Raw genomic sequence first — 26269 nt, 5'->3', positions numbered from 1 at the left:
TTGTTTTTTAAGATTTTATTTATTTGTTTGTTTGAGAGAGACAGAGATAGCGAGAGAGAACACAAATTGGAACGAGAGAGGGAAGCAGGCTCCTTGAGGGAGCCCGATGCGGGGCTCGATCCCAAGACCCTGGGATCATGACCTGGGGCTAAGGCAGCTGCTTAACTGACTGAGCCACCCAGGCGCCCCCAAGGGCTTATCTTGATAATTGAAACGAATGGAATATATTTCAGTGCCTTCAATGGAAACCACAAATTTTCAACAACCTCTAAATGAGTGTTCTCCAGCAGAAATTTTTTAAAATTGATTTTAAAATCTCTTTCATCTCAGCACTCTGTTACATTGTAGTTCTTTTATCCACATAAAGCTTATTGTTTTGTGTGTTTTAAGGTATGATGAAAATTCAGGTGGGGTATTGTCAAGAGGGGTTACAGTTGAAACTGTGGGCATGAACAAGCCTTCCTCTTTTTTTTTTATTTAAATCCAATTAATTAAATGTAGTGTCTTACTAGTTTCAGAGGCAGAGTTCAGTGATTCGTCGGTCGCATGTGACACCCAGTGCTCATTACGTCTTTCATGTCCATCACCCAGTTACCCCAGCCCCCCATCCTCTGCGAATGAGCCTTCTAAAGATGGGAGGAACAGGAATGTGCCATGGAAGGGAGAGAGGGAAAAAAGGATTTCTGGGTTTTTTCCAAAAAAAAAAAAAAAAAAGAAGAAGAAGAAGAAGAATTCGTTATTGGAAAGGTGGGAAATCCATTATCATAAAAGATGAAGGAGGAGAGCATTTTCAGGTTTGGTGTTCAGTCGTATTCATTGAGCAAAGAATTCATTCAAAGAATGAAAAAAGGTAGTGAATTTGGCAGTAATGTAGTGTCTTTCTCACAAGTTCAGCTTAGTGTCTTGAATTAAATAATCTGGTAGGAGTTTTCTCTGTTTACTGCTAATTTATGTGATTTGACACTGTTTCCTGACCTTTAGAAAAGGATAATGTTTATTTGAAGAATGGCTATGAAAGTACTTTATATTATAAAATGTTAAATGCTTTCTCAACAAGATTTGTAAGTTACGATATGGATGTGTGTGTGTTATATAAACTATAATGTGATATTCTGATCTACCACTATATTCTTGACCTCCTTTGTTTAATTATGTTCAGCAGCCTTACTGTGATTTTATTTTATTTTTTTTTAGTTTTTTTTTTTTTAAGATTTTATTTATTTATTTGACAGAGAGAGATCACAAGTAGACAGAGAGGCAGGCAGAAAGAGAGGGAAGCAGGGTCCCCGCTGAGCAGAGAGCCTGATGCGGGACTCGATCCCAGGACCCTGAGATCATGACCTGAGCCGAAGGCAGCAGCTTAACCCACTGAGCCACCCAGGCGCCCCCTTACTGTGATTTTAAACCAAACACCAAAACTTAATGGCTTCTCTGAAAGATCAAGAAATACAAAAAAAAAGAAAGCAGTTAGAAGACGTGTGCATACCAACTTTTCTCTACTATATTGAGAATTTTTTGCTTGTTAATTCTCTAGAGGTTATAAGTTCAGCTAGTAACAGAGATTGGAAATGTTGTTTCCAGTATGGAGAGGTCATTTACACTAATGAAATGTAAAAATCTTTTTTTTTTCTTTTTTAAGGTTTTATTTATTTATTTGACAGAGGCACAGCAAGAGAGGGAACACAAGCAGGGGGAGTGGGAGAGGGAGAAGCCCACTTCCCGTCGAGCAGGGAGCCCAGTGCGGGGCTCCATCCCAGGACCCTGGGATCATGACCTGAGCTGAAGGCAGACACTTAATGACTGAGCCACCCAGGCAGGCACCCCCATGAAATGTAAAATTCTTATAAAACCACAACAGTGCGGGGGCACCTGGATGGCTTACTTAGGCTAAGTGTCTGCCTTCAGCTCGGGTCACGATCCTAGGGTCCTGGGATGAAGCCCCGCATCGGGCTCTCTGCTCATTGGGGAGCCTGCTTCCCCCCACCACCTGCTTCTGCCTATTTGTGATCTCTGTCAAATAAATAAAATCTTTTCTAAAAAAGTACTAAAATGTATACTTAAAAATATTTATAGTGTAAAGTTTATGTGTCATTTTACCACAATTTCAAAAGAAAAAAAAATCTGTAAATGCCCATCAGCTACTTCAAAATACGAATGCTATGTAATCTTCAAATTATTAATTCCTCTGTGGGTTGTAGTTTTATTAGAGTTTTATTCTTAGCACAGAGTTAAATAGGATAGTTGTTTATCCAGGATGCTTAGTGGGCAGTTAGCTAATAATGTATTCAGCACTTGGAAATTTTCAGTATTATTCAGAAGTTTTGAAGTTGTGCACTCTTCACCCTTGTGAACATTGTTAACCCATCCAACCTTGATAAAATAAAAATTTAATGTATTTTAAAAGTTCCTGTAAAACAAAAATGGGTTCATGAAGGCATATATAATATTAATTGGCATACAATTGTCTCTTTTCTTTCTAGAATGATCTTTGCCGAGTGTTCCCCCAACACTTGCCCCTGTGGTGAGCAGTGCTGTAACCAGAGGATACAGAGGCATGAGTGGGTGCAGTGTCTAGAACGATTTCGAGCTGAGGAAAAAGGTTGGGGAATAAGAACCAAAGAACCCCTGAAAGCTGGGCAGTTCATCATCGAATACCTAGGGGAGGTTGTCAGCGAACAGGAGTTCAGGTACAGTGATGAATGATGATCCTGCAGTAAAATGGCAGAGGTACCAGATTAGAGTGTAAAGTGGAGATTTCAAGTTTACTTTGAACTTAATCATTAATTGACTTTCACATCTTCCTCTCCTCTTTAGGAACAGGATGATCGAGCAGTATCATAATCACAGTGACCACTACTGCCTGAACCTGGATAGTGGGATGGTGATCGACAGTTACCGGATGGGGAACGAGGCCCGATTCATCAACCACAGCTGCAACCCAAACTGTGAAATGCAGAAATGGTAAGGCAGCAGGGGAAGGCGAAGTCACAAATCCTAAGAGAGCAGAAGGCATTGAGGGTATCAAGAGATGAGTCTGCCTTCAGGGTGCGTCTGCTTTCACAGCACCTCCCGCGGCTCTCCCCAGGCAGAGCTGCTGCTGCTCTTTCTTCTCTTCATCCTAACTCCTCCCAGAAGAATATAGCAGCATATATGGTGACATAATAACAGTGATACCTAAGACTTAGCGACTGCTCACTGTGTGCCCGGCTCTGTGTTATATGCTCTTCTCCTGTGAGGTCACTCAGCATATTTATTACCTGCCCACTGGCTTTGTCACAGTAAAATAGGTAAGAGTCTAACTGAAAAGCAAAAAATTACATCTAAAAAACAATTGAAAAGGGGCGCCTGGGTGGCTCAGTGGGATAAGGCCTCTGCCTTTGGCTCAGGTCATGGTCTCGGGGTCCTGGGATCGAGCCCCACATCGGGCTCTCTGCTCAGCGGGGAGCCTGCTTCCCCCTCTCTCTCTCTCTCTCTCTCTGCCTCTCTGCCTACTTGTGATCTCTGTCAAGTAAATAAAATCTTAAAAAATAAAATAAAATAAAAATAAAAAACAGTTGAAAAAAGATACTAGGAGAAGATTCTGGGAAGATGGTGGAGTAGGAAGCATCAGGAGTCTGTCTCCCCTTAGATAGTTCCACTGGCAGAATCTGTCTGCTGGAATAATTTTGGAGTCTGTGGAAGGCTTGCAACCGCTAGGGGAGGCCCGAGATGGTAAATCGCCTTCCTTTTAGTCAGTTCAGTCAACTTCAACTCTTAGAACGGTAGCAACTCCCATGCCTACCCCCAGCCACATGGAAAGTAGCTCTGCATGCATTCCAGCAGCTTGCACACAGATTGCAGATGCTAGGATGGGTAAGGAGGACCCTGTCCTCTAAAAATGGGGAGTCTGGGCTCTGATTGCTGCTTCTGATCACAGACGTGCAGACAAAGATGAGCAGCCATTGTGGTGGCCCCTCCCACCATCGTGGTGGCCCCTCTCCTGCCCCATGAAGTGACTTCCAGGAGACTTGAAGAGCCAGGGCCCTATTTTCTCCCCTTCATTTTTCACTTTTTTTTTTTTTTTTTTTTTTTTTTTTACTTTTGTGGGCCAGATATTAAAGATTAGGGCATGTGAGCCTTGGGGAAGTTGGGAGAACCTTATTTCTAGACATACCACATTATTAGGTCCAAATTTGCAGTGTTCAAGGAAAAGTCACATGGAATACAAAGAAGCGGAAAACTGTGGCCCGTTCAAAAAAATACAATCCAAAACAGTCTGTCCCTAAAAAAGACTCAGTGGCAAATACGTTAGACAAAGACTTTATAAAACACAAATCTCCAGAGGTGCTCAAAGAACTGAGGAACGATATGGAGAAATTCATGACAATGATGTGTGAGCAAAATGGAAATGTCAGTAAAGAGATAGATAGCCTAAAAAGAAACCAAAAGAGGGCGCCTGGGTGGCTCAGTGGGTTAAGCCGCTGCCTTCGGCTCAGGTCATGATCTCAGGGTCCTGGGATCGAGTCCCGCATCGGGCTCTCTGCTCAGCAGGGAGCCTGCTTCCCTCTCTCTCTCTCTGCCTGCCTCTCTGTCTACTTGTGATCTCTGTCTGTCAAATAAATAAATAAAATCTTTTAAAAAAATTAAAAAATAAAAAAAAATAAAAATAAATAAATAAATAAAAAGAAACCAAAAGAATATTCTGAAAAGTACCATAATTGAAATGAAAAGTTCACAAGAGGGAGTCAGAGGCACATTTGAGCAGACTGAAGAAAGAAGCCATGAACTTCAAGATATGACAATGGAAATTCTCAAGTCTGAGGAACAGAAAGAAAAACCTTGAAGGAAAGGGAACTGACCCTAAGGGACCTCTGGGACACCATCCAGCTGACCAACATATGCATCGTGGGTGTCTGAGAAGGACCAAAGAGAAAGAGGCAGAGTGTTTGAAGAAATATTGGTTGAAAACTTCCTCAGTTTGCTGGACGCCGTGAACATGAATAAGCACAAAGCTCACTGAACTCCAAGTAAGGTGAACTCAGAGACACACAGCAGGAAACATAATCAAAATTCCCAGTGATAAAGAGCAGATCTTGAAAGGGGCATTAGACAAGCAAGTCATAACATACGATAACATCACGTGCAGATTTCTTACCAGAAATTTTGGAGGCCTGGGGTGCCTGGCTGGTTCAGTCACTGGAGCCTGTGACTCTTGATCTCGGGGTTATGGATTCAAGCTCCATGTGGGATACAGGGATTACTTAAAAGTAAAATCTTTAGGGCGCCTGCATGGCTCAGATGGTTAATAAAGGTAGAGGCATTTCACTCCCTGATTTCAAACTGTATTACGAAACTATAATAATCAAAACAGTATAGTATTGGCCTAAAAATGATACAAATTTAATAGAGAGCTCAGAAATAAACACATGCTTGTATGATCAATTAATTCACTTCAAAGGAGCCACAAATACATTGTACAGAACAAGAAGTCTAGTCAGGAAACTGTGTTGGGAAGACCGGACCCTGTCTACACCGTACACAGAAATCAAGCCAAGATGTACTAAGGACTTAAAAGTAGCACCTGAAACCATAAAATTCTTAGAAGAAACCGTGGGGGATAAGCTCCTTGACATCATTCTTGGTGAAGACTTTCCGGGGTTGACGCCAGAAGCAAAGGGCAACAAAAGCAGAACTAAGCAAGTAGGACGACGTCAGACTATAAAGTTCCTATGCAGCAAAGGAAGCAAAGGAAAACATCAACAAAATAAGGCAATCCACGGAATGGGAGAAAATATTTGCAATTCATAGATCTGATAAGTGGTGATACATGAAATAACTCCTACAACTCTTAGCAGCAAAGCACATCACTACCAAGTCTACAGTAATACTGAAGATGTCACTTCATTTTTTTTAAAGATTTTATTTATTTATTTGACAGAGAGATCACAAGCAGGCAGAGAGGCAGGCAGAGAGAGAGAGGAGGAGGCAGGCTCCCCACGGAGCAGAGAGCCCGATGCGGGGCTGGACCCCAGGACCCTGAGATCGTGACCTGAGCTGAAGGCAGAGGCTTAACCCACTGAACCACCCAGGCGCCCCAAAATACTGAAGTTTTTTTTTTTTTTAATTTATTTGACAGAGATCACAAGCAGGCAGAGAGGCAGGCAGAGAGAGAGGAGGAAGCAGTGTACAAATTTTTAATGTCACGGTGTATGTAGACCAAGGGTCAGCAGACTTTTGGGGTGCTCCAGTAAAAACTTACAAAAACGTGGGTGGGGTTTGCTATAGTTTGCCAACCACTAGCATAGACTAAAAATGCTTTCTGAATGGGAAGGGGGGAACCTGAATATATTAGAGAAATTTCCATTTGATAAGGATAGGATCCAAGCTAAACCTTGGTGTTTCTGACATTGGCAAGGAGGCAGCAGTGGAGCAAGAGAAGAAAATCTGTGGCATCAGACAGCCTGGATTTGAGTCCCCTGGTTATAAATGCAGCTTCCTTGCTGTGTGACTGAATAAACTGTCTAAGCCACAAATATTTCCTGTATAAAATAGGGATCAAAGTACCCGTCTCATCAGGCTGTTCTGAGGGCCAGTGCGCTCACTCGTTATCAGTACAACACAGTGATGAAGATTTTGAAGCCAGACTGCCTTGATCTGAAACTCAGTTTGATTCCTTCAGTTATTAGCTGTGTGACTTTGGATAAGTTACTTGACCTCTCTGTGCCTCAGCTTCCTCAGAAACTGGAGCTATAATACTACCTAATAATAGTGCCTTTTGGGGGTGGCTTAGTCAGTTAAGCCTCCGATTCTTAACCTCAGCTCAGGTCTTGATCTCAGGATCGTGAGTTCAAGCCCCGAGCTGGGATCCACATTGGGTGTGGAGCCTACTTTAAAAAAAAAAAAAAATGCCTTTTTTATACTGTTGTTGGAAGGATTGAATAAGTTAGTACAACAAGATGTTATAATTAATGTAACAATCACTCAGTGATTATAATTATTATTACATAAAGCATCTAGAATAGTATGTGATAAATTATCAATAAGTTACATAAAATAGAACCAAAGAGAGAAACTCATAAAAGAAGTAGACTTATCATCAGAGAGACGTTGAATAATACCAAGCAAGAAAAATTAAGACCCGTTCTGACTGACAGCATAGACCCTGTTTTCCAGAAAGCTGAGTGAGGGCTGTTAGTCCGGCAGTGTCACACAAGCTGGACGGCATAGAACACAGACACTGAAGGTACAGAGACTGGCCAGGAAACCCCAAGTAATTGAACAGATAAGCAAAGGCACATTTGAAGTCAGCGTACCATTTCAGGCAGGGTGTTAGGAATCTCTGCCTTCGGGGCGCCTGGGGGGCTCCGCTGGCTAAGCAGCCGCCTTCGGCTCAGGTCATGACCCTGGGTCCGGGGCTGGAGCCCCAAGTTTGGTTCCCTGCTCAGCATGGAGTCTGCTTCGCCCTCTTCCGCTGCCCCTGCCCCCTGCTCATGCACACACCCTCTGTCTTTCAAATAAATAAATAAAATCTTAAAAAAAAAAAAAGAATCTCTGCCTTTAACCCTCTCCTCCTCCGTAGGTCTGTCAATGGAGTATACCGGATTGGACTGTATGCTCTGAAGGACATGCCAGCTGGTACCGAGCTCACTTACGATTACAACTTCCATTCCTTTAATGTGGAAAAACAGGTAAGCATGAGCCGTTCGGGAGGGAGGCGGGACTTTGCCACCGCCCCCGCACACCACAGGCCTTAAACGTTACTGAGCAGAGCCGATGAGAAGGACGCTGGAGCCGGCGGGTTCCAGCCCACTCCCTAGGGCGCCGGCTCAGAACTCGGTAGAACGAGACTCTCCGTCATGTTGGTCTTCAGCCAGTCCTTGGCCTGCCTGGCGAAGAAGTTTTCCCAGAGTTTAATCTTTCCTTTCCATGGAGACACATTTCTGTTTACTTTACTCGGTCGCTTTACCTCTGTCTAAAGACTTCGCGACTGAAGCTCCCCGTCGGGCGTCCGGACGCTCGGGCGCGCAGCTGGCCTCGGCGGGGAGGCTGCCGGCCCAAAGCGCGGCTCTCCTTCCTTTCTAAGCAACTGTGTAAGTGCGGCTCCGAGAAGTGCCGAGGGATCATCGGGGGCAGGAGCCAGCGCGTGACCGGACTCGGCGGCGGTCGGAGCGGCCAGCCCGCGGCGGCGCCTAAGAAGTCCGGACGCTCGAGAGAGAAGAGGAAGTCGAAGCACAAGCTGAAGAAGAGGGTGAATAGCGGCCTCGTTCCGGCCCCGGGCAGCGCCGGCGGGCGCAGGGGCGGGCGGCCCGGGGGGTCTCAGCCGTCCCGGCGCCCTTCAAGGGCTCCCGATTGACCCCTCCTTTCCTGCGGTCCGGTCCCTGTGTTTTCCAGAGAGGCCACCCCGCTGAAGAACCCAGTGAAAACATGAACACCCCAACGAGACTGGCCCCCCAGATACAGATGAAGCCGATGTCTAACCGAGAGAGGTAAAAAGGAGGTTTTCTTGCCTTTGTGTGATTTGCTCGTCACCTTAAAAGTCATTAAACATCTGTACGGTTGAGTCGTTTCTTTGTGCAGGAGGTCAATAGCCAAGAATAGGGAGATGTAAATTTGGATGGGGGGGATACGTGTTTGTTTTCCCCAATTCCTAACTGAAATTTAGCATTTCCTTCAAATATGACCATAGGCAAAAAGTGTGTGTGTGTGTGTGTGTGTGTGTGTGTGTAGTATTTGCAGTTTCCGTGATTTTATCACCAATGTTCACAAAATATCACATGATTTCTACCTTGAAATTACTGTTGTTGTTAAACCTACCACTAGCCACTAGAACTTGTCATGTGTTAACAAATCAATGTTTAGGGGCGCCTGGGTGGCTCAGTGGGTTAAAGCCTCTGTCTTCAGCTCAGGTCATGATCCCAGGGTCCCGGGATCGAGCCCCACATCGGGCTCTCTGCTCAGCGGGGAGCCTGCTTCCCCCTCTCTCTCTGCCTGTCTCTCTGACTACTTGTGATCTGTCAAATAAATTTAAAAAAAAAAAAAGAAAAAATCAATATTTAGGGGCGCCTGGGTGGCTCAGTGGTTAAAGCGTCTGCCTTCGGCTCAAGTCATGATCCCAGAGTCCTGGGATCGAGCCCCACATCGGGCTCTCTGCTCAGCGGGGAGCCTGCTTCCCCCTCTCTCTGTCTGCCTCTCTGCCTGCTTGTGATCTCTGTCAAATAAATTAAAAAAAAAAAAAAAGAAAAAAAAATCAATATTTAGGGGCGCCTGGGTGGCTCAGTGGTTAAAGCGTCTGCCTTCGGCTCAAGTCATGATCCCAGGGTCCTGGGATCGAGCCTCACATCGGGCTCTCTGCTCAGCAGGGAGACTGCTTCCTCCTCTCTCTCTGTCTGCCTCTCTGCCTACTTGTGATCTGTCAAATAAATAAAAATCTTTAAAAAAAAAAATCAATGTTTACTTCTGTATCACGATTTCGGGGTTTTTTTTTAATATTCTGAAAACAATTTCAGTATATTTGATTTCTTTTTAACCCTGTGTATTAAAAATTAAAATTTTTAAATTAAATTTTTTTTTAAATACTTTAAAACTTTGTTCAGGGAAGGGTGACACAGGCTTCATCAGACTGCCAGATTTCCTGCTTTGTTGATAAATTATTAGAGCAGTAAACAGGGTCTGTAGTGACCATTTTCACTCTTCCCTGTACTCGGGTAAGAGTCGTCCGTGTCAGGAGTAAGCGAAGTAAATATGCATGTGCTGGGCTTCCCGGGTCCTGGGACATATCCTCCATCTTCCCTGGCCATCTTGCTCCAGTATCTTAGAAAGTTCATCAGCATTTGTAACTTCACTGTGGTCTTGGTCCCTTTTGTCCCATATCACTTGAGTCATAGAAATTTTAAACTGGAGGAAAACAGGGATGATCTAGTCCAGCAGGTTTCTGCTCCAGCTGCATATTTGCCTGGGAGCTGTCAGCACCTCCTGCCACCCAGGCTGCTCCGCATATCTCTTACCCCGGAATTTTCAGAGGTGGGATGGAAGCATTAGTAGTCTGTAAAGCTCCCCTGATGATTTCAGTGTGACCAGGTCAGGAACTATAAAATTGGTCGAAGTTTAATTTACTGAGGCCCACGGTTTGAGACTTACCCAGTGTCACATCTGTTTGTGTGTACACTGGGGTGGGGATCAAATTGTGGAATCATCACCTTGTGTGGGGTCCTTGAAGACAGACATAACTTACCATAAGCTTACAGGTCTGTGTGGGGGCACTGCATCACACAGGGTTTGCCCAGGCCATACCTGTCTCACGTGTCTCGGCCTTGATCTGCTGGTCCGGTCCTCCTTCCTACAGCTAGTCCTGAGCCCACGCTTCGTCTGGGCGACTTCAGTGAGAATTCGTGTACGTACTCGATAAATCACAGCCTTCGAGTCTGGCTGTTTCACTCGCCAGAGTTTCTGCAGCTTTTAAGTGGTATTTGCCAGATGCTTACAAATAGTCGAGGGGAATGTTTTATGTTATATGGAGGAAAAAAAAATGCAAAACTGAATTGTTTTCCCATATATAATATATAATTATTTTATAATATGTGGATTAACTGATAATTACTGGTTTATATCATCGTTAACAATGGTTCTGGGGCACCTGACTGGTTCAGCCAGTAGAGTGTGCAACTCTTGATCTCTGGGTTGTGAGTTCAAGCCCCACATTGGGTGTAGAGATTACTTAAAAATAAAATCTTCAGGGCACCTGGGTGGCTCAGTCCATCAAGCCTCTGCCTTCAGCTCAGGTCGTGATCCCAGAGTCCTGGGATCGAGCCCCATGTTGGGTTCTTTGCTCAGAGGGGCCTCTGCTTCTCCCTCTGCTTGTACACTCTCTCTCTCTCTCTCTCTCTCTCTCTCTGTGTGTCAAGTAAAATCTTTTTTTAAAAAAGTGGTTTACATAAAGTGGGCATGTAATAAATGCTTATTGAGTTAATGAATAAAAGACCTTCCTTCCTTCCAGGAACTTTGTGTTGAAGCATCATGTATTCTTGGTCCGAAACTGGGAGAAGATTCGGCAGAAACAAGAGGAAGTGAAGCACACCAGCGACAGCCTCCACTCTGCGTCGCTCTACAGCCGCTGGAACGGCATCTGCCGAGATGACGGGAACATCAAGTCCGGTACGGCCGGAAACGAGTGCACCTGTTGGTTCCGTAGTGTTGTCTCCCACTGCTTATTTTAGTTGCTTTCATTCTATTCAATGATTCGTTTTACTCTGGACCAAAAAAGCTAAGATCCCAGCGTACAGGCATCATTGAGCAATCACCTGTCCATCCCAGCCTCAGGTTCCTAGTCTGTGCTCGAGGGAGTAGGAAGAATCCCCTTCACCAGCTTCCCAAACACCACCTGTAGCCTGCAGCGTCCAGTCATGCAATCGCTTGTGGGCGCCCCGCGTCCCTTCCTACCTGGACTATAACTTGCACATGGGTAAATCGTGATGCTGCATGCGGGAGAAAATGACAGCAGCGTAAATTTGAAGACTTCTTCCCCCCACGTTCAGATGAGCACTGTGCGCACAGACCTCCAGGTTGCTGTTCTCTGAGCTTCTTGAGTGAATAATGTAACCGCTTTCCTGAGTACAGATCTGTTGTCCATTGGCCTGTCCAAGCGTCTTTTCTAAGCCAATAGAGTTCAAGAGCGCTCGCTCCTCATTGAATCTTTCCTCCCCCTCAAGAAGTAGAAGTGTTGTGCGTGGTGTATGAGGGGAGCTGCTTACTCTGTGCAAACTTGATCGATGCGGAAATTTGCCTCCGGTCCTGTCAGTAACTTGACTGGCGTGAAGTCTCCGAACTTACACCCCAGTTAGGTCTAGTCTCCTGTAATAACAAGTACTTCTGGAGTCTGGTACAGGTCAGGGCCTGCGCTCAATGCATGAAAAACATTCTCTCATTTAATCTGCGCAGATACCTCCTGAGGGGAGCACTACCGTTATTCCCCCTTGGCAGCCCAGAAGCTGAGACACAGAGAGCCTGAGTAACTTGCCCGAGATCCCGAGCTAGGAAGTAGCGAAGGCAGAATTCAAACACAGACTCACTTTGGGGCGCAGGCTGGCAGCCGCTGTACTACACAGCATTGGGTCAGAGATCGGGGCCTCAAACGTGCAGCTTCAGTCTCTGTGGTAAACTCCAGCGTTTCCACAGATTTCTTGAAAGAAGAGAGAGAGAACTCCACCATCACTAACTAATCTGCTTCATCACTTCAAGGAAAATAGAGCAAATGGCAAGAACCCATGGGGGAGGAGAAGGCCACATGGCGCTCTCTTTTCCTAGAACTGATTCTCACTGTGTCCTTGCAGACGTCTTCATGACCCAGTTCTCGGCCCTGCAGACGGCACGGTCGGTTCGCACAAGGCGGCTGGCAGCAGCGGAGGAAAACCTTGAGGTGGCGCGGGCAGCCCGCCTCGCCCAAATCTTCAAAGAGATCTGTGATGGCATCATCTCCTACAAAGGTGACCCCACTCACCCCAGAGGCTTTCTCCTCAGCTTTTCTGTAAAAATCCTGCCACTCACCCTCACCTGAGACCCCCAAGACCAAGAACAACTGACCGACCACTCAGGGCGAGGGGTTTTAGGAGGCTTTCTTCGTTCTTTCTTTCGTCAGCATAGAATGCATAGGACTGGCTTTAGTCTTCCGGGAGTGTTGATAGAATCTAAGTCCCTTGGGGGCGCCTGGGGCACTCAGTAGGTTAAGCCTCTGCCTTCGGCTCAGGTCATGGTCTCAGGGTCCTGGGATCGAGCCCCGCATCGGGCTCTCTGCTCAGCGGGGAGCCTGCTTCCCCCTCTCTCTCTGCCTGCCTCTCTGCCTGCTTGTGATCTCTCCCTCTGTCACATAAATAAATAAAGTCTTCAAAAAAAAAAGAATCTAAATCCTTTGATCTTCTATGTCAGTCTTCGGTATTTATTAGAATTTTATCAAAGCTAAGTACTGTATTTAGAAATCACATTTTTTAGCTATAGGACAGAAAGAACAGGTCTCTGTCTTGAATGTCATTTTCCTGAATGAGGCAGTGAATTAGTAATTCAAGGAAAAGGGTGTTATGAACATGTGATTTCAGTGTTTCTTAACCTCTTTTTTTTTTTTTTAAGTTTTTTGTTTGTTTTTAAGTAATCTCTACCCCCAATGTGGGGCTTGAACTTAAAACCCTGAGATCAAGAGTCGCATGCCCTACCGACTGAGCTTTTAATGCATTTTCATGCAAACATCGTTACCTCTCCTTTCCTCTTTCAAGACATCTTTAGAGTATGTGGTGGGGGTGATGGTGGGGAAGGAGAGTTTTTAATCTGGGGGAGGTAGTGTGGTAGTGTTTGCGACTTTCTGACCAGGAAATTTGGAGATGTTTAAAATGAGAGCTTTTAACAAATAACTGCAGCTTTTTGCCCTCAACTTTGCTCTCTCTCTCCCTCGATTCTGAATAATTTGGTTTCCCTTCCCTGTTCCTTTTCTGGCTACTACTTATCTCTATACCTCAGTGGCTCTTGGCAGTTTCGTTAACCTAAGGAGATAGAGAAGATAGGGGAACCAGCCTGTCCTAACGTGTAAAGGCTTGTGGCACCTGTTCTCTTTCCATTCCAAAAAAAGTCACCCCGCCCATGGCCAGCAGGGCCGTCTGATTTACTGTGAAGCTGCAGCCAGTACATCGACATGTCCCCATATTGTGGGCATGAAGTAATAGGCTTTTTCCCTCACTGTTGCTAGAAAGTAAAGTAGCCTGTGAAGGTTCCCCAAAAAATTAAAGATGAAAGGTCATGATCCCAATCCCCGACGGACCCCCTGCTCAGCCGGGAGCCAGCTTCTCCCTCTGCCTCCTCTGCTCCCCCTGCTTGTGCATTCACTCTCTCCCTGACAAATAATTTTTCCTTTTTTTAAATTAAAGATGGGGGGCACCTGAGTGGCCTAGTCAGTTGAGTGTCTAGCTCTCGAGTCCAGCTCACATGGTGACATTTTGATCTCTGACTTGTGAAATCAAGCTCTGAGTCAGCTGTGTGCTCAGCATGGAGTCCGTTGGGGGTTCTCTCTCCCTCTGTCCCGCCCCCGCCCTGACCCACCTTCATACTTACTTCCCTCTCTCTCGGATAAATAATACATCTTTTTTTTTTTTTTTAAGATTTTATCTATTTATTTGACAGAGAAAGCACAAGCAGAGGGAGGGCTAGAGAGAAGGAGAAGCAGGCTCCCCACTGAGCAGGGAACCCAAGGCGGGGCTCGATCCCAGGCCCCTGGGATCATGACCTGATCCAAAGCCACACACTCAACTGACTGAGTCACCCAGGTGCCCCAATAAATAAATCTTAAGGAAGGAAGGAAGGAGGGAAACAAAAATAAAAAATAAATAGAAACACCATACGACTCAGTAATCACATTACTGGGTATTTGCCCAAAGAAAATGAAAGTACTAATTGAAAAACACACGTGCACCCCTGTGGTTTTTGCAGCATTATTTAGAATCTCCAAGAAGTAGCTTCCATGTCCATCCGTAAATGAATAGATAAAGGAGAGGTGGTATGTGGCAATGGAATGTTACTTGGCCATGAAAAGGAAGGAAATCTCGCCATTTCTAACGTGGATAGACCCACAGGGCATTATGCTTTGTGAAATAAGTCAGACAGATACCATGTGATTTCACTCGTATGTCAAAATTCTTGAATACAGAGAACTGGTGGTTGCTGGAGGAGAGGGGAGGGGATGGATGAAATAAAGGGGATTAAGTACAGACTTGCAGTCACAAAATAAATAAGTCACAGAATTAAGTACGGCGTAGGGAGTGCAGTCCGCCATAGTGGAACAGCTTCGTGTGGTGACAGATGGTGACTGCACTCACCGTGGTGTGCGTCGAGTCACACACACGGTTGTCAGATCATGAAGTTGTGTACCCGAAGCTAACACTGTATGTTAACTATACTTCAGTAATAAAATAGAATGTTTTGAAAGATTCTATTTATTTTAGAGAGCGCTCGCGAGCAGGGGGAGGAGCAGAGGGAGAGAGATCGCCTGGCGGGCTGCGCTGAGCGTGGGGCCCACGCGGGGCTCATCTCACGACCCTGAGACCCCGAGCGGAGCTGGAAGCTAGAGTCAGAGGCTTAAGTGACTGAGCCACAAAGGTGCCCCAGGAAATAGAATTTTTTTTTTTTTAAGATCTATTTATTTATTTATTTATTTGACAGCCAGAGATCACAAGTAGGCAGAGAGGCAGGCAGAGAGCGGGAAGCAGGCTCCCCGCTGAGCAGGGAGCCCGATGCGATGCGGGGCTGGATCCCAGGACTCTGGGGCCATGACCCGAGCCGAAGGCAGAAGCTTAACCCACTGAGCCACCCAGGCGTCCCAGGAAATAGAATTTTTAAAAAAGAAAGTAGATAAGGTAGCAAGTAGCCCCAGTTATGAATTGTTCACATAATAGAAAGTAACTGTGTTACAAGAAGATGGATTCCAGAAAGTATTTCCAGTTCTAAATCGTTCATTATCTGGAATTTAATTGAACCCAAACCAACAGAATAATACTGTGGCCGACGGTCCACAAGCAAGAACTAGAAAACCCTGTTTGGGGAAGACATTCTTGGCTTCAGTAAAGTGTGCGGAGTTGGGCATCACCCTCCGCCCCTCAGTACTTCCCCGTCTCTCGTTGTTCCTGTCCCGGGTCGTCCTGAAAGTCGTCCCCTGCCTCCCAAGAGCGCACATTTCTGAAAAGTCCTGTACATTTCATGGTCGCACCTCAAAAAAGCTTGGATTTCCCCCCCCGAACTTCTGACGTGGGGGCTTCTGCGTCCTCCGAGAGAGTGCGTGCCGGCCTCTCCCGGTCACACCGGCCTTCTGACCCCGGCCTTCTTTTGCAGATTCTTCCCGACAAGCTCTGGCCGCCCCCCTCTTGAACCTCCCCCCAAAGAAAAAGTAAGTTCCCCAGTGTAGGAACCCGGGAGGTTTCAGTCCGTGCTCGGCGTGCCGGGTTGACACGCTGGCTTCCTGCTGCAGGAACGCGGATTACTATGAGAAGATCCCCGAGCCGCTGGACCTGGCCACCATCGAGCGGCAGATCCTCACCGGCCATTACAAGACAGTGGAGGCCTTTGATGCTGACATGCTCAAGGTGTTCCGGAACGCTGAGGTACCTACACTGACTTCAAACGTGGATTTAAGATGTTTATTTTGAAGGAGAGGTGGGCAGGGGACGGACTAGCTGGGGGGCGGCCTCGATGGGGGTGGACATGAAGGAGGGCCCTTGTCGTGATGAGCACTGGGTGACATACATACGCGATGAAACACTGAGTTCTCCAGAAACCAATATCACATTATAGGTTAGATAACTAGAATTTAAATAAAAACTTTAGAAAAGGGCGCAGTCCGTGAAGCATCCGCCTTCAGCTCAGGTCATGATCCTGAAGTCCTGAGATGGAGCCCTGTGTCGGGCTCCCTGCTCAGCGGGGAGTTTGCTTCTCCCTCTGCCTGCTGTTCCCCCCTGCTTATGCTGTCTCTGTCTCAAATAAATAAAATATTTTTTAGAAGTAATTAATAACTTCTTTAGAAAATTTTTTTCTAGAGGCTTAAGATTTTTACCTTCTGTCAACCTTTATATTTCTGGCAAAGGCAACAATTTTTTTTTTTAAGATTTTAGTTTAAAAAAGAAAGGATTTTATTTATTTGAGAGAGTGAGAGAGCAAGCGTAAACAGGGGAGCAGCAAGCAGAGGGAGAAGCAGGCTCTCTGCTGAGTGGGGAGCCCCGTATGGGAGTTGATCCCAGGACCCTGGAATCATGACCTGAACTGAAGGCAGAAGCTTTAACCGGCCAAACCACCCAGGCGCCCTAGAGACAACAATGTTTACTGAGTGCCCTTGTGTAAAGGTTAGGTTTGCTAAATATTGTGGAATCTTTATATATAGTAAAGACATTGATATCACTAGAAGGAAAGACTAAATTATACTCCCTAAAAAGACATTTTCATAAAAACCTAATTTAGGGGTGCCTGGGTGGCACAGTCAGTTCCGCATCTGACTCTGGTTTCATCTCAGGTTGTGATCTCAGGGTCCCCAGGCCCACCTTGGGGCCCGTGCGTGGGTGCGCACCCACATTCTCTCACTCTTTCTAGTTGAATAGATAAATCTGGGGGGAAACAACCTAATTTGGTTTTGAACCTTTGTATTTACATAGTACATTTTACACACTTAAGTCATAGCTGTAGTTTCTTTCCTCAAGGGAGTAAATAAATGTGAAAGACACAATTGTGTAGAGTAAGTAGAAATAAATCTGAAGGATGGAACTGGGGTTTAGGCTAATGGGTGGTAGATTACACTGGTGAGAAGGTGACCTTGAACCTAAAAGAGAAGATAGAATATTGTACAGAACATGGAAAAGACGTTTTTCAGTGATTTTGAAATAGTTGGAGAGGAACGAGAGGAAAGGGGCTTCAAGGCAACAGGAGAATTGAGGTGAGGAGGTGAGGACAGAAACGAGCAGGGCCGACAAGTAGGAGAACTCGGTCCGTGCTGGGCGCCAGCACGCTTTCTGCCCAACCCGCTTTCTGCCCAACCCGCTTCCGTGTGCACAGCCTGCGGCTGCGGGACAGTGAGCGGTCACGCCGCCGGCTCAGATCGGCGTCCGCGGGGTGTGCGGGGTGTGCGAGCCCAGGACGGTGCACAGCCGCAGAGCAAACAGGAAACGCACACTCGGATCCCCTGTGCCTCCTGCGGGCGTGCGGGCGGCCGGGCCCGTCGCTCTGACCTGAGACCCCCGCCCCGAGGTCGGGAGCCGCGGCCCCGCACACTGAGCGCCCCCCGCCCCCGAAGACCCACCAGGATCTCCCCCGCTCTCCCGCAGAAGTACTACGGGCGCAAGTCGCCCATCGGGAGGGACGTGTGCCGCCTGCGGAAGACCTACTACAACGCCCGGCACGAGGCGTCGGCGCAGATCGACGAGATCGTGGGGGAGACGGCGAGCGAGGCCGACAGCAGCGAGACGTCCGTGTCCGAGAAGGAGAACGCGCACGAGAAGGACGACGACGTGATCCGCTGTGTGTGCGGCCTGCACAAGGACGAAGGCCTCATGATCCAGTGCGACAAGTGCATGGTGAGCCCCGCGGGCCGGCCTGCGGGCTGTGGAGGCGCCGCCGCGCTCGCCTCGCCGCTCGGGGGGCCGATCCCGTTCCGCGCCCCGCACCTTCCCTCGGCCCGCGGGGGCAGCGCGCGTCTGTGCAGGACGGGGCTTCCCGCGGAGCCGCCTTCCTCGGGAGCCGAGTGGACGGGGCTCCCGACGGAGGAGCGTCCGGGGCGCTGCCTGGTTGGGGAGTGGAGCCAGGAGGGGCGGGGGCGCCCGGGGCGGTCCGGGGGATGCAGCCCGGAGAGCATGGGGGGACTCACCCCTCCTGGCGCCCGGTCCCTGGGCGCACCCCTCTCCAGGGGTCCGCTTGTCCCCCGAGCACGCAGCTGGACAAGGGCCGCCCTGGTGCTGTGTTCCGTGCTCCGCGCTTCCCCACACGAGCCGGCGCGGACCAGGCAGTGTACTTGGTTCAGACAAGCTGTCCTTTTCCCGGGTCTTAAACCATTTCTGACTTTGCACTTACCTACTTCTCCCTTCGTGCCTGTTCGACCTCACCCTGTCCTACTGCTGATTTTTTTTGTTATTTTATTCTTAGCTCCCAGAGCCCTCCAAGCCCACTCTTCTCTCCCCAGGTGTGGCAACACTGTGACTGCATGGGGCTGGACTCGGACGTGGAGCACTACCTTTGCGAGCAGTGTGACCCGAGGCCTGTGGACAGAGTAAGCTGCCTTCTGCTGGGACTCGGATCTGCATGCAGGAGGCTAGCGAGCGGGCTCTCACCTGCCCTGCTGCTGGGGCACTGCATTTCCCCGATAAAGCACTCAGCCTCTCTGGGCCTTAGTTTCTTACACTCTACACTAGGGTAGTAATTCTGCCCTTCCTTTTCCCAAGCATGTGGTCAGAGGGGAAGTACATTACGTAGAGGCCTCTGGAAGGACTGGTGCTGAACACGCGGTCAGCTCCCCATGCGAGTACACAGGCCGGTCTTAGGCCCACCTGGCAGGAGAGACTGTGGGTTGGGTGTCTTGTCCGAGTTGCCAAGCGGGTTTGTCCTGGGTCAGCTGTGTTGGCGTGCTGGTCTCGGGCGGGTGTTCGCCGTGAAGGGCAGCGTTCCGTGACCGCGGTGTCGGCGTTCTGAGCGGACGTTTCTGTGCTCTGAGGGATGCACTGTGCAAAGTCCGGCATCCCTGGCCTCTGGGCACTAAATGCTGGTGGCTTCCGTGAGTCCTTGTGACAGTCACTGTCCTGGCTCACACGTGGTCGTGCTCCGCAGGGGTGCAGGAGCGGCCATACGGTTAGTTTCCTCCGGCTCCTTGGGGCACTTGGCCTGTCGGTCTCGTTCTCTGCCTTCACTTTCCCAGTTCCACTCCAGCGGCTTTCATCTGGTTCATGTGTGTTGTGTGGGCATGACTGAACAGTAAGTCTCAAATTGGTTGCGAATTCTAGGTTTGAGTTCTTTTCCTCTTGAATGGAGATCAGTAGGCTGGTGTAGTAGTCCCGGCCCTGACCCCAGCTTTCTGTTCTCACCAGGAGGTACCCATGATTCCTCGGCCCCACTATGCCCAGCCCGGCTGTGTCTACTTCATCTGTTTGCTCCGAGATGACTTGCTGCTTCGTCAAGGTGCGCGCCCACGAGCTGACCCTCCTTCCGAGCAGTGCGAGCATCTGCTCTCTGCGTACTAGTTACTGTCCCCGCATGACCACTCATAGCAGTTACATATGGTTGACCCTTGACCATGCAGGGCTCAGGGGCACCAAGCCCCCGCCCCACCCTGGATGCAGTCAGAAATCCACATACAACTTTTGACTCTCCAAAAACTCAACTACTAATAGCCTAATGTTGACCAGAGCCTTGCCGGCATCATAAATAGTCGATTTTCACATATTCTGTATGTTACATTTATTGATATATTGGATGCTTAGGACGGAGTAAGCTAGAGAAAAGGAAGTATTAAGAAAATCGTAAGGTTTTTTACATTACACCCACAGTGCTGTGCTGCACTCATTTAAAAATAAAAATCTGCATATAATTCGACCCGTGCCCCTCAAACCCACGTTGTTCAAGGCTTGGCAGTATTGGTCTGCTATCCTCCAGTCCTTGGGGTTTACACGTTTTCCCCTCCCCCACATAAAACTAATTCGGAGAGACCAGGGTGTCAGTAAGCTAAGTTTAGGACTGAGAAAAACTTGCAGGATTCCAAGAGAAGGAGGACCTCCCTCATGCCCTCCTCACAGTCCAAAACTGACGAGCATCGCCGTTACACCGCCCGTGGTAGCTCTCTGTGTTTTAGACCTTAAACCCTTCCCTGTAGATCGCGTTCACACAGGCATCGTTTAACGTGTCCTGTGCCTTCCTAGGTGACTGCGTGTACCTGATGCGGGACAGCCGGCGCACACCTGACGGCCACCCAGTCCGCCAGTCCTACCGACTGTTGTCGCACATTAACCGAGACAAACTAGACATCTTCCGCATTGAGAAGCTTTGGAAGAATGAAAAGTACGTGTTGAGGTCCTCTCTCTTCCCCCAGCTCTGCCCTTCCAGCGCAGAGCCGAATATGGCCGAGGATCTCGCCCGTCAACTAAACCTCTCCCTTTCTTCCTTAGAGAGGAACGGTTTGCCTTTGGTCACCACTACTTCCGCCCCCACGAGACCCACCACTCTCCGTCCCGCCGCTTCTATCACAACGAGCTGTTCCGGGTGCCACTCTACGAGATCATTCCTTTGGAGGCTGTGGTGGGGACCTGCTGTGTCCTGGACCTTTATACTTACTGTAAAGGTAGGTAACCTGAGCTGCTGAAGAAATGATCTCCTGCCCCCATTCCTTCCATCTGCAGCTGCCACTCCTTTCTTGTGTCTCTGATGAAAGATTGTCCCAGGCTAGCCATGAAGCTTCAAAGAGCTGTGTTTTCTCTTTCTTTTAGCTAGCACTTGGTGCTCATTTAATAAATGTTTTCTTTTTCTTTTTTTCTTGATACTCAATAAACGTTAATTTCCCTTTGTTTTAACTTAGCTAACATTTCTTAGTAAAGTCTCCTCAGCGTGCCAGTAGCATCGTCACAAGCACGTTCTTCCACCTGCCCATTCCAGAACCCCAAAGGCCATCATCAACTCTGGACGTGAAACAAACCCAAAAAGCACACTGGCTTTTTCAGCTCCGTGGTTACCGGCATAGGCTGTGGAGTGCATCTGTTCTCAGATTCCAGCCCCACCACTTTTTACCTGTGTCCCTGGGCCGCTGGCGGGAGGGATTAGTACCTGTCATGGGTGGGAAGCAGCTCACCTTCTCTGTCGTAGCAAATGGTCCAGAAGGATACATACTCCATTCACGCATCAGCTGCTTGGGGCTCCCATCATTCTGGGGACTCCATCCCCTGGCTATAAAGTCCTCATTTCCAGATGTGCCCCCTCATTCATCCTGCCTTTGCTCTCTCCTGGCGTCCCCACACTGTGCTCTGTGTTCCCGCACAGATTGCTGCAGCCCTTGGGTGAGCTGCCTGTCTGGTTCCCCCCACCCTGCGGCCCACCCCTACACTCAGAGCTATACACGCCACTCGCCATCTGCTCTTCCAGCACTGCTGTCTGGGGACTCTGCTTTCTTCTGCGGTCACCACATGCCTCTCAGCATCCCTTCAGGGTCCGCGCCCTCCAGTGGTGCGGACTCCTCTCTGGGCAGCTCAAGCTCCAGGTGAAGGAGGGAAGGCAGGAGGGTCCTTTAACAGTATTTAAACTCCTAGGGAGACCCAAAGGAGTGAAGGAGCAGGACGTGTACATCTGCGACTACCGGCTTGACAAGTCCGCCCACCTGTTCTACAAGATCCACCGGAACCGCTACCCCGTCTGCACCAAACCCTACGCCTTCGACCACTTCCCCAAGAAGCTCACTCCCAGAAGAGATTTCTCCGTAAGTCTCCTTCCTCCTACCCGTCGTACCAGGGCAGGGTGGTTCCCACGGGGAATTCCTAGGGCTGGAACCCTCAGGCTTTGCGCCACTTCATCCCGTTAGTTCATCCAAACCGTAGGAATTGGTCTCCAGTTAGGATTTTTTTCTTTGTCTTTCTCTCGCTTTCTTTTTTAAGTAGGCTCCCTGCCTAGCATGGAGCCCGATACAGGCCTTGAACTGATGACGCAGAGATCAAAGACCGGAGCTGAGACCAAGAGTCAGACGCCCAACTGACTCAGCCACCAAGGTGCCCCTGTTTGGGATTTTTAAACAGCATACATACATTTATTCTGCATTTCCCAGCACGTACATATGCTGGTTCGGCCTTTCTCGGCGCACCACGCATCTGTTTGGCATTTCCTGACACGCGCACACACCTGTTCTGCACTTCCTGGCCCGGGCTGATTCTCAGCAAGTGATCAGTGTCTGTATTATCGTCAGGTTTCCTTCACTTGTCTCTCCCCGCTTTACTGTCTTGGCCCTTGAGCTCTTAGTGTAGTTTTTAAAGATTTTATTTATTTATTTGACAGAGAGACACAGCGAGAGAGGGAACACAAGCGGGGGAAGCCGGAGAGGGAGAAGCAGGCTTCCTGCTGAGCAGGGAGCCCATTGCGGGGCTCGATCCCAGGATCCTGGATCATGACCCAAGCCAAAGGCAGATGCTTAACTACTGAGCCACCCAGGCGCCCCTTAGTGTAGTGTTTTGTTGAGTTTTCATATCCATAATTTTAAGCAAGCAAGCAGAGAGAATAGCAAGAGCCCTGAGAAAACTTTAGTGAAAATAATTCAGGGCTTTTCCCATATATCTCTCCATTTAAAATGTAAGACACCATCTTTATATAAAATGTGAAAAGTACAGAGGCATTAAGAAGAAAAAATTGTATATCATCCCACTACACAGAAAATAACCACTGTTAACATTTTCATTTCTTGCCTTTTGCGTACGCTTTTTCTTTAAATTGTTGTGAACATAGTGCTCCAGTCCTGTGCCATTCATCAGTCCGCAAAGGCTTCGGACGTCGGTCCATCCACAGCGTTTGCTGTCCTGAAACTCTGGACTGAGCTACTCATCCTTGACTCTGCTTTTTGTGGGCTTGTCAAAACTTGGGGCCGTCTTCCATTCTGTTCTTAACATGTTAAGAATGTTAAGAAACCTAGAATGTTAAGAAACCATCTAACCGGAAAGAAACTTTATGTCCATTTTCCCTATATTGTTTTTGGATTTCTCTAAACAGTACTTACTTTATATTCTCTCCACCCACCACCAAGCCCTGCCTCTCCTCTGGACTTCTTTGGTCTTGCTTGCTTGGGCAGCAGCTCTCAGGTCAGCCTTGAAGCCCCAGCCTGAACTACTCAGGCGTTAGGATGGGGCAGACCGGACTGGGAGCCCGTCCCCCTTACCATCGTCAGAGGCGTACAAGACACCGAAACCACTGTGGCCTTACAGACTGACAGAAGGACGGACCTTCCGCCCTTAAAACACAGCCACCCAGCTCAGAAGGGCTTTGCCCTGTGTTTGCCTTCCTTCGTTTCCCTCCCCATCCCGTCTCCCAGCTCCCCTGAGCCAGTTTCCGCCGCAAACTCAACGCCTTCCCTTTCTTTGCAGCCTCATTACGTCCCAGACAACTACAAGAGGAACGGAGGGCGGTGAGTGCACGGGGGACGCGAGGGGAGCCCTTGTTAGAGAGGGTGGCTGGCGACTTGAGTGGAGCAGGGGCAGCAGCACCGAGCACCCAGCCCCCCCGAGAACAGGTCCAGCAGCCTGTGGAGCGGGCAGCAGCTCAGAAGCCCTGGGTGTCGGAGGCCCAGGCCTCGACGGAGCTTTAGTCAGGGGCGGGGAAGGAAGACTCGCAGGGAGCAGAAACAGGACAAGAAAGCTCTGAAACAGAACTCTAGACCAGTGCGGAGGTGTCTCCTTTCCAGAGGTTTCTGTAAGCTTTTCCCATCACCTCGAGGCGTGTCCGTCCTCGGGGCCTCCGTCGAGGACCTGCCGTCCCGTAGCTGCTCAGGGCAGAGCGTCACCGAGCGTGGTGGCGGTGGAGCTTCCACTGGTGCTGGTTTTGACCGGAGAGTCTTGTTCTCGGAGGAGCAGTGAAGGCTTTCCTTTGGTTTCCTTCCGTTTCCTTCCATTTCCTTCTGTTTCCTTCCGTGGTGGATGGGGCCATGCGGACAGTCGGAAAGGCAGACGCCCCATGCGGATTGTCCCTGTGGTGGGACTGCAGGCGTCACAGGGTCGCGTCGCACGTCTCTGCTAGCTGGTGGTTTGACCAGCTCCGCGGTGGCGCATGCTTCCCTGAAGGACGGAAAATTGAGTTTTATAATTAGAAAGTAGATTTCAGGAAAAGGCCGTGATTTGTGCAAATAGTGATACAGTGATGGCCAGAGCCGAGGCTTCTAAGAGCCCGCTTGGGATCTCGAGCCAGCCGGAGGCCCCTCCCCTCCTCCCGCCTCCCCTCCTCCCCCCTCCCGCCTCCCCTCCTCCCCCCTCCCCTCCCCTGCAGGGCCTTAGTCAAAATTCCCACATCCCTCTGGCAGGTCGTCCTGGAAGTCCGAGCGCCCAAAGCCCCCCCTGAAAGACCTGGGCCAGGAGGATGACGCTCTGCCCTTGATTGAAGAGGTCCTGGCCAGCCAGGAGCAAGCCGCCAACGAGATGCCCAGCCTGGAGGAGCCGGAGCGTGAGGGGGCCGCTGCGGAAATCAGCGAGGGGGCCAAGAAGCCAGAGGAGAGTGGGCAGGACCCCCAGCCCGCCTGTACCCCTGAGGAGCGAAGGCACAGCCAGCGGGAACGACTCAACCAGATCTTACTCAATCTCCTTGAAAAAATCCCTGGGAAAAATGGTAAGACAGAATCGGGCTCGTGTCCCAGGTTTAAGATAAAGGGGAGATTAGGAAGGAAGGAAGGAAAAAGAACAACTTGCCACTCCTTGCCCAGGACGGGAAGTGTTCTGCGAAAACGTCCTGGTCCTCTGGTGGGCCCCGGCGCGGTCGCATCCCAGGAGGGGGACTGGGTGACCAGAGCTCCGCCCCCCGCCCCCCGCGCCCGGAGCCCGGAGCCTTCCCTCCTGAGGCTGGAGGAAGGCCCGAGGTGCCCAGAGGTCGGAACAGGAGTCACGGGACTCCTGCGAGCTCCTTAGAGCTCAGACCTGGAACGAGGAGCGGGAGGGGTGGTCGCTGAGCCTCCCTGCTTCCGTTTGCAGCCATCGACGTGACCTACTTGCTGGAGGAGGGGTCGGGCCGGAAGCTGCGGAGACGCACTTTGTTCAGCCCCGAAAACAGCTTTCGGAAGTGAGCGGCGCAGCGGCTCGGGCGTCCGCCGTCGGCGGAGCGCACAGTCCTGCCTCGGCCTGGGAGCGCGACGGGGCGGGCGGGGCCGTGCCGCGGGCAGTAGGTACTTCACACACCGTGGAGCCAGCGCAGCGGAGGGGGTCTGTCTAAACAGCGCGCTCGGCCTCGGGCTCCTCTCCACCGCTTCCCCCCGCGGGTTCGTGCCGGGAGGAGGACCGGGCACGCGGGGGTGGCCGGAGCCTCGTGGAACTTGATAACACTCGCCCCTGCCCCCAGGCTGGGTCTTTCTGTGTCACCTCCGATCCCACGGGCCCTGCCGCGGAGCCGCTTCCTCTGCCCAGGGGTCCGGGGACCCCCCACCCCCACCCCCACCCCCCCCCCCCCCCTCCCCCCCCCCCCGCCTCTTCTCTGTGGGCTCCAAGAGCTACCCCCAGAGACCTCAGACAGAAGCGGCAGCTGGGGCCTCTTTCCAGACAGATCCTCGCCGGGGAGAGTTTCTCCTTTCTTGCCCAGTCAGGTCAGAGTAAGACGCCAACTGCCGAGTCCAAGCACTTGCACCCTCCGCCCTTCTCCCTGCCTCTCCCCCCGGAATGTAATCGTGGGTCAGGGAAGGCCCCCATGGGGTCAGAGGGCACAGGACTTGCAGTCGTGTTTTTGTTTTAACCTTCATAACCTGCCAGACCTGGTTTTCTAATAAGAAGGCCAGGCCCCTGTGGTTCCCGGCCGCGCCCGCGCTGTGGCCGCGTGTGTCTGCCGGGCCCCAGGGACGGAGACGCGTCTCAGAACAGACTCACTGTAGAGCCTCCGTAGAAGCGACCCCAGCCTCCCCCGAGTCACTGCACAGACCGCCGGTCAGAGTGTCTGTCGTGAGTGTGCAGCATCAGCTCAGAACACTACTCTGTTTTCTCCGTTACACGGTTTTCAGTGTCCCGCTCTTAGAGACAGGGCTCGCCCCCCACGTCCCATGTACTCCACCCCCTGGTGACGGCAGCAGGAGGGACATCATGATGTC

The 26269-nt window shown here is 49.6% G+C and overlaps 1 protein-coding gene across 1 annotated transcript in view; it reads left to right on the top strand.

Moving 5' to 3' along the window:
• Positions 1-25294, top strand: part of ASH1L (ASH1 like histone lysine methyltransferase) — a 181233-nt gene extending 155939 nt beyond the window's left edge. The window contains exons 10-27 of the mRNA XM_032845040.1: positions 2481-2687; positions 2815-2961; positions 7559-7667; positions 8063-8227; positions 8371-8465; positions 10973-11130; positions 12306-12458; positions 15838-15892; positions 15974-16106; positions 17814-18062; positions 18665-18751; positions 19563-19653; positions 20391-20529; positions 20637-20809; positions 21768-21934; positions 23580-23620; positions 24509-24810; positions 25170-25294. Coding sequence (XP_032700931.1) covers positions 2481-2687; positions 2815-2961; positions 7559-7667; positions 8063-8227; positions 8371-8465; positions 10973-11130; positions 12306-12458; positions 15838-15892; positions 15974-16106; positions 17814-18062; positions 18665-18751; positions 19563-19653; positions 20391-20529; positions 20637-20809; positions 21768-21934; positions 23580-23620; positions 24509-24810; positions 25170-25261 — 2563 coding nt within the window. The 3' untranslated portion in view covers positions 25262-25294. The remainder of the gene's footprint in view (positions 1-2480; positions 2688-2814; positions 2962-7558; positions 7668-8062; positions 8228-8370; positions 8466-10972; positions 11131-12305; positions 12459-15837; positions 15893-15973; positions 16107-17813; positions 18063-18664; positions 18752-19562; positions 19654-20390; positions 20530-20636; positions 20810-21767; positions 21935-23579; positions 23621-24508; positions 24811-25169) is intronic.
• Positions 25295-26269: the final 975 nt, after the last annotated feature.

This window comes from Lontra canadensis, unplaced genomic scaffold (genome assembly GCF_010015895.1).
Source record: "Lontra canadensis isolate GAN:19392208 unplaced genomic scaffold, GSC_riverotter_1.0 scaffold160, whole genome shotgun sequence".
In the NCBI taxonomy this organism is placed as follows: domain Eukaryota; kingdom Metazoa; phylum Chordata; class Mammalia; order Carnivora; family Mustelidae; genus Lontra; species Lontra canadensis.
This window is presented reverse-complemented; position numbering and strand designations above follow the sequence as displayed.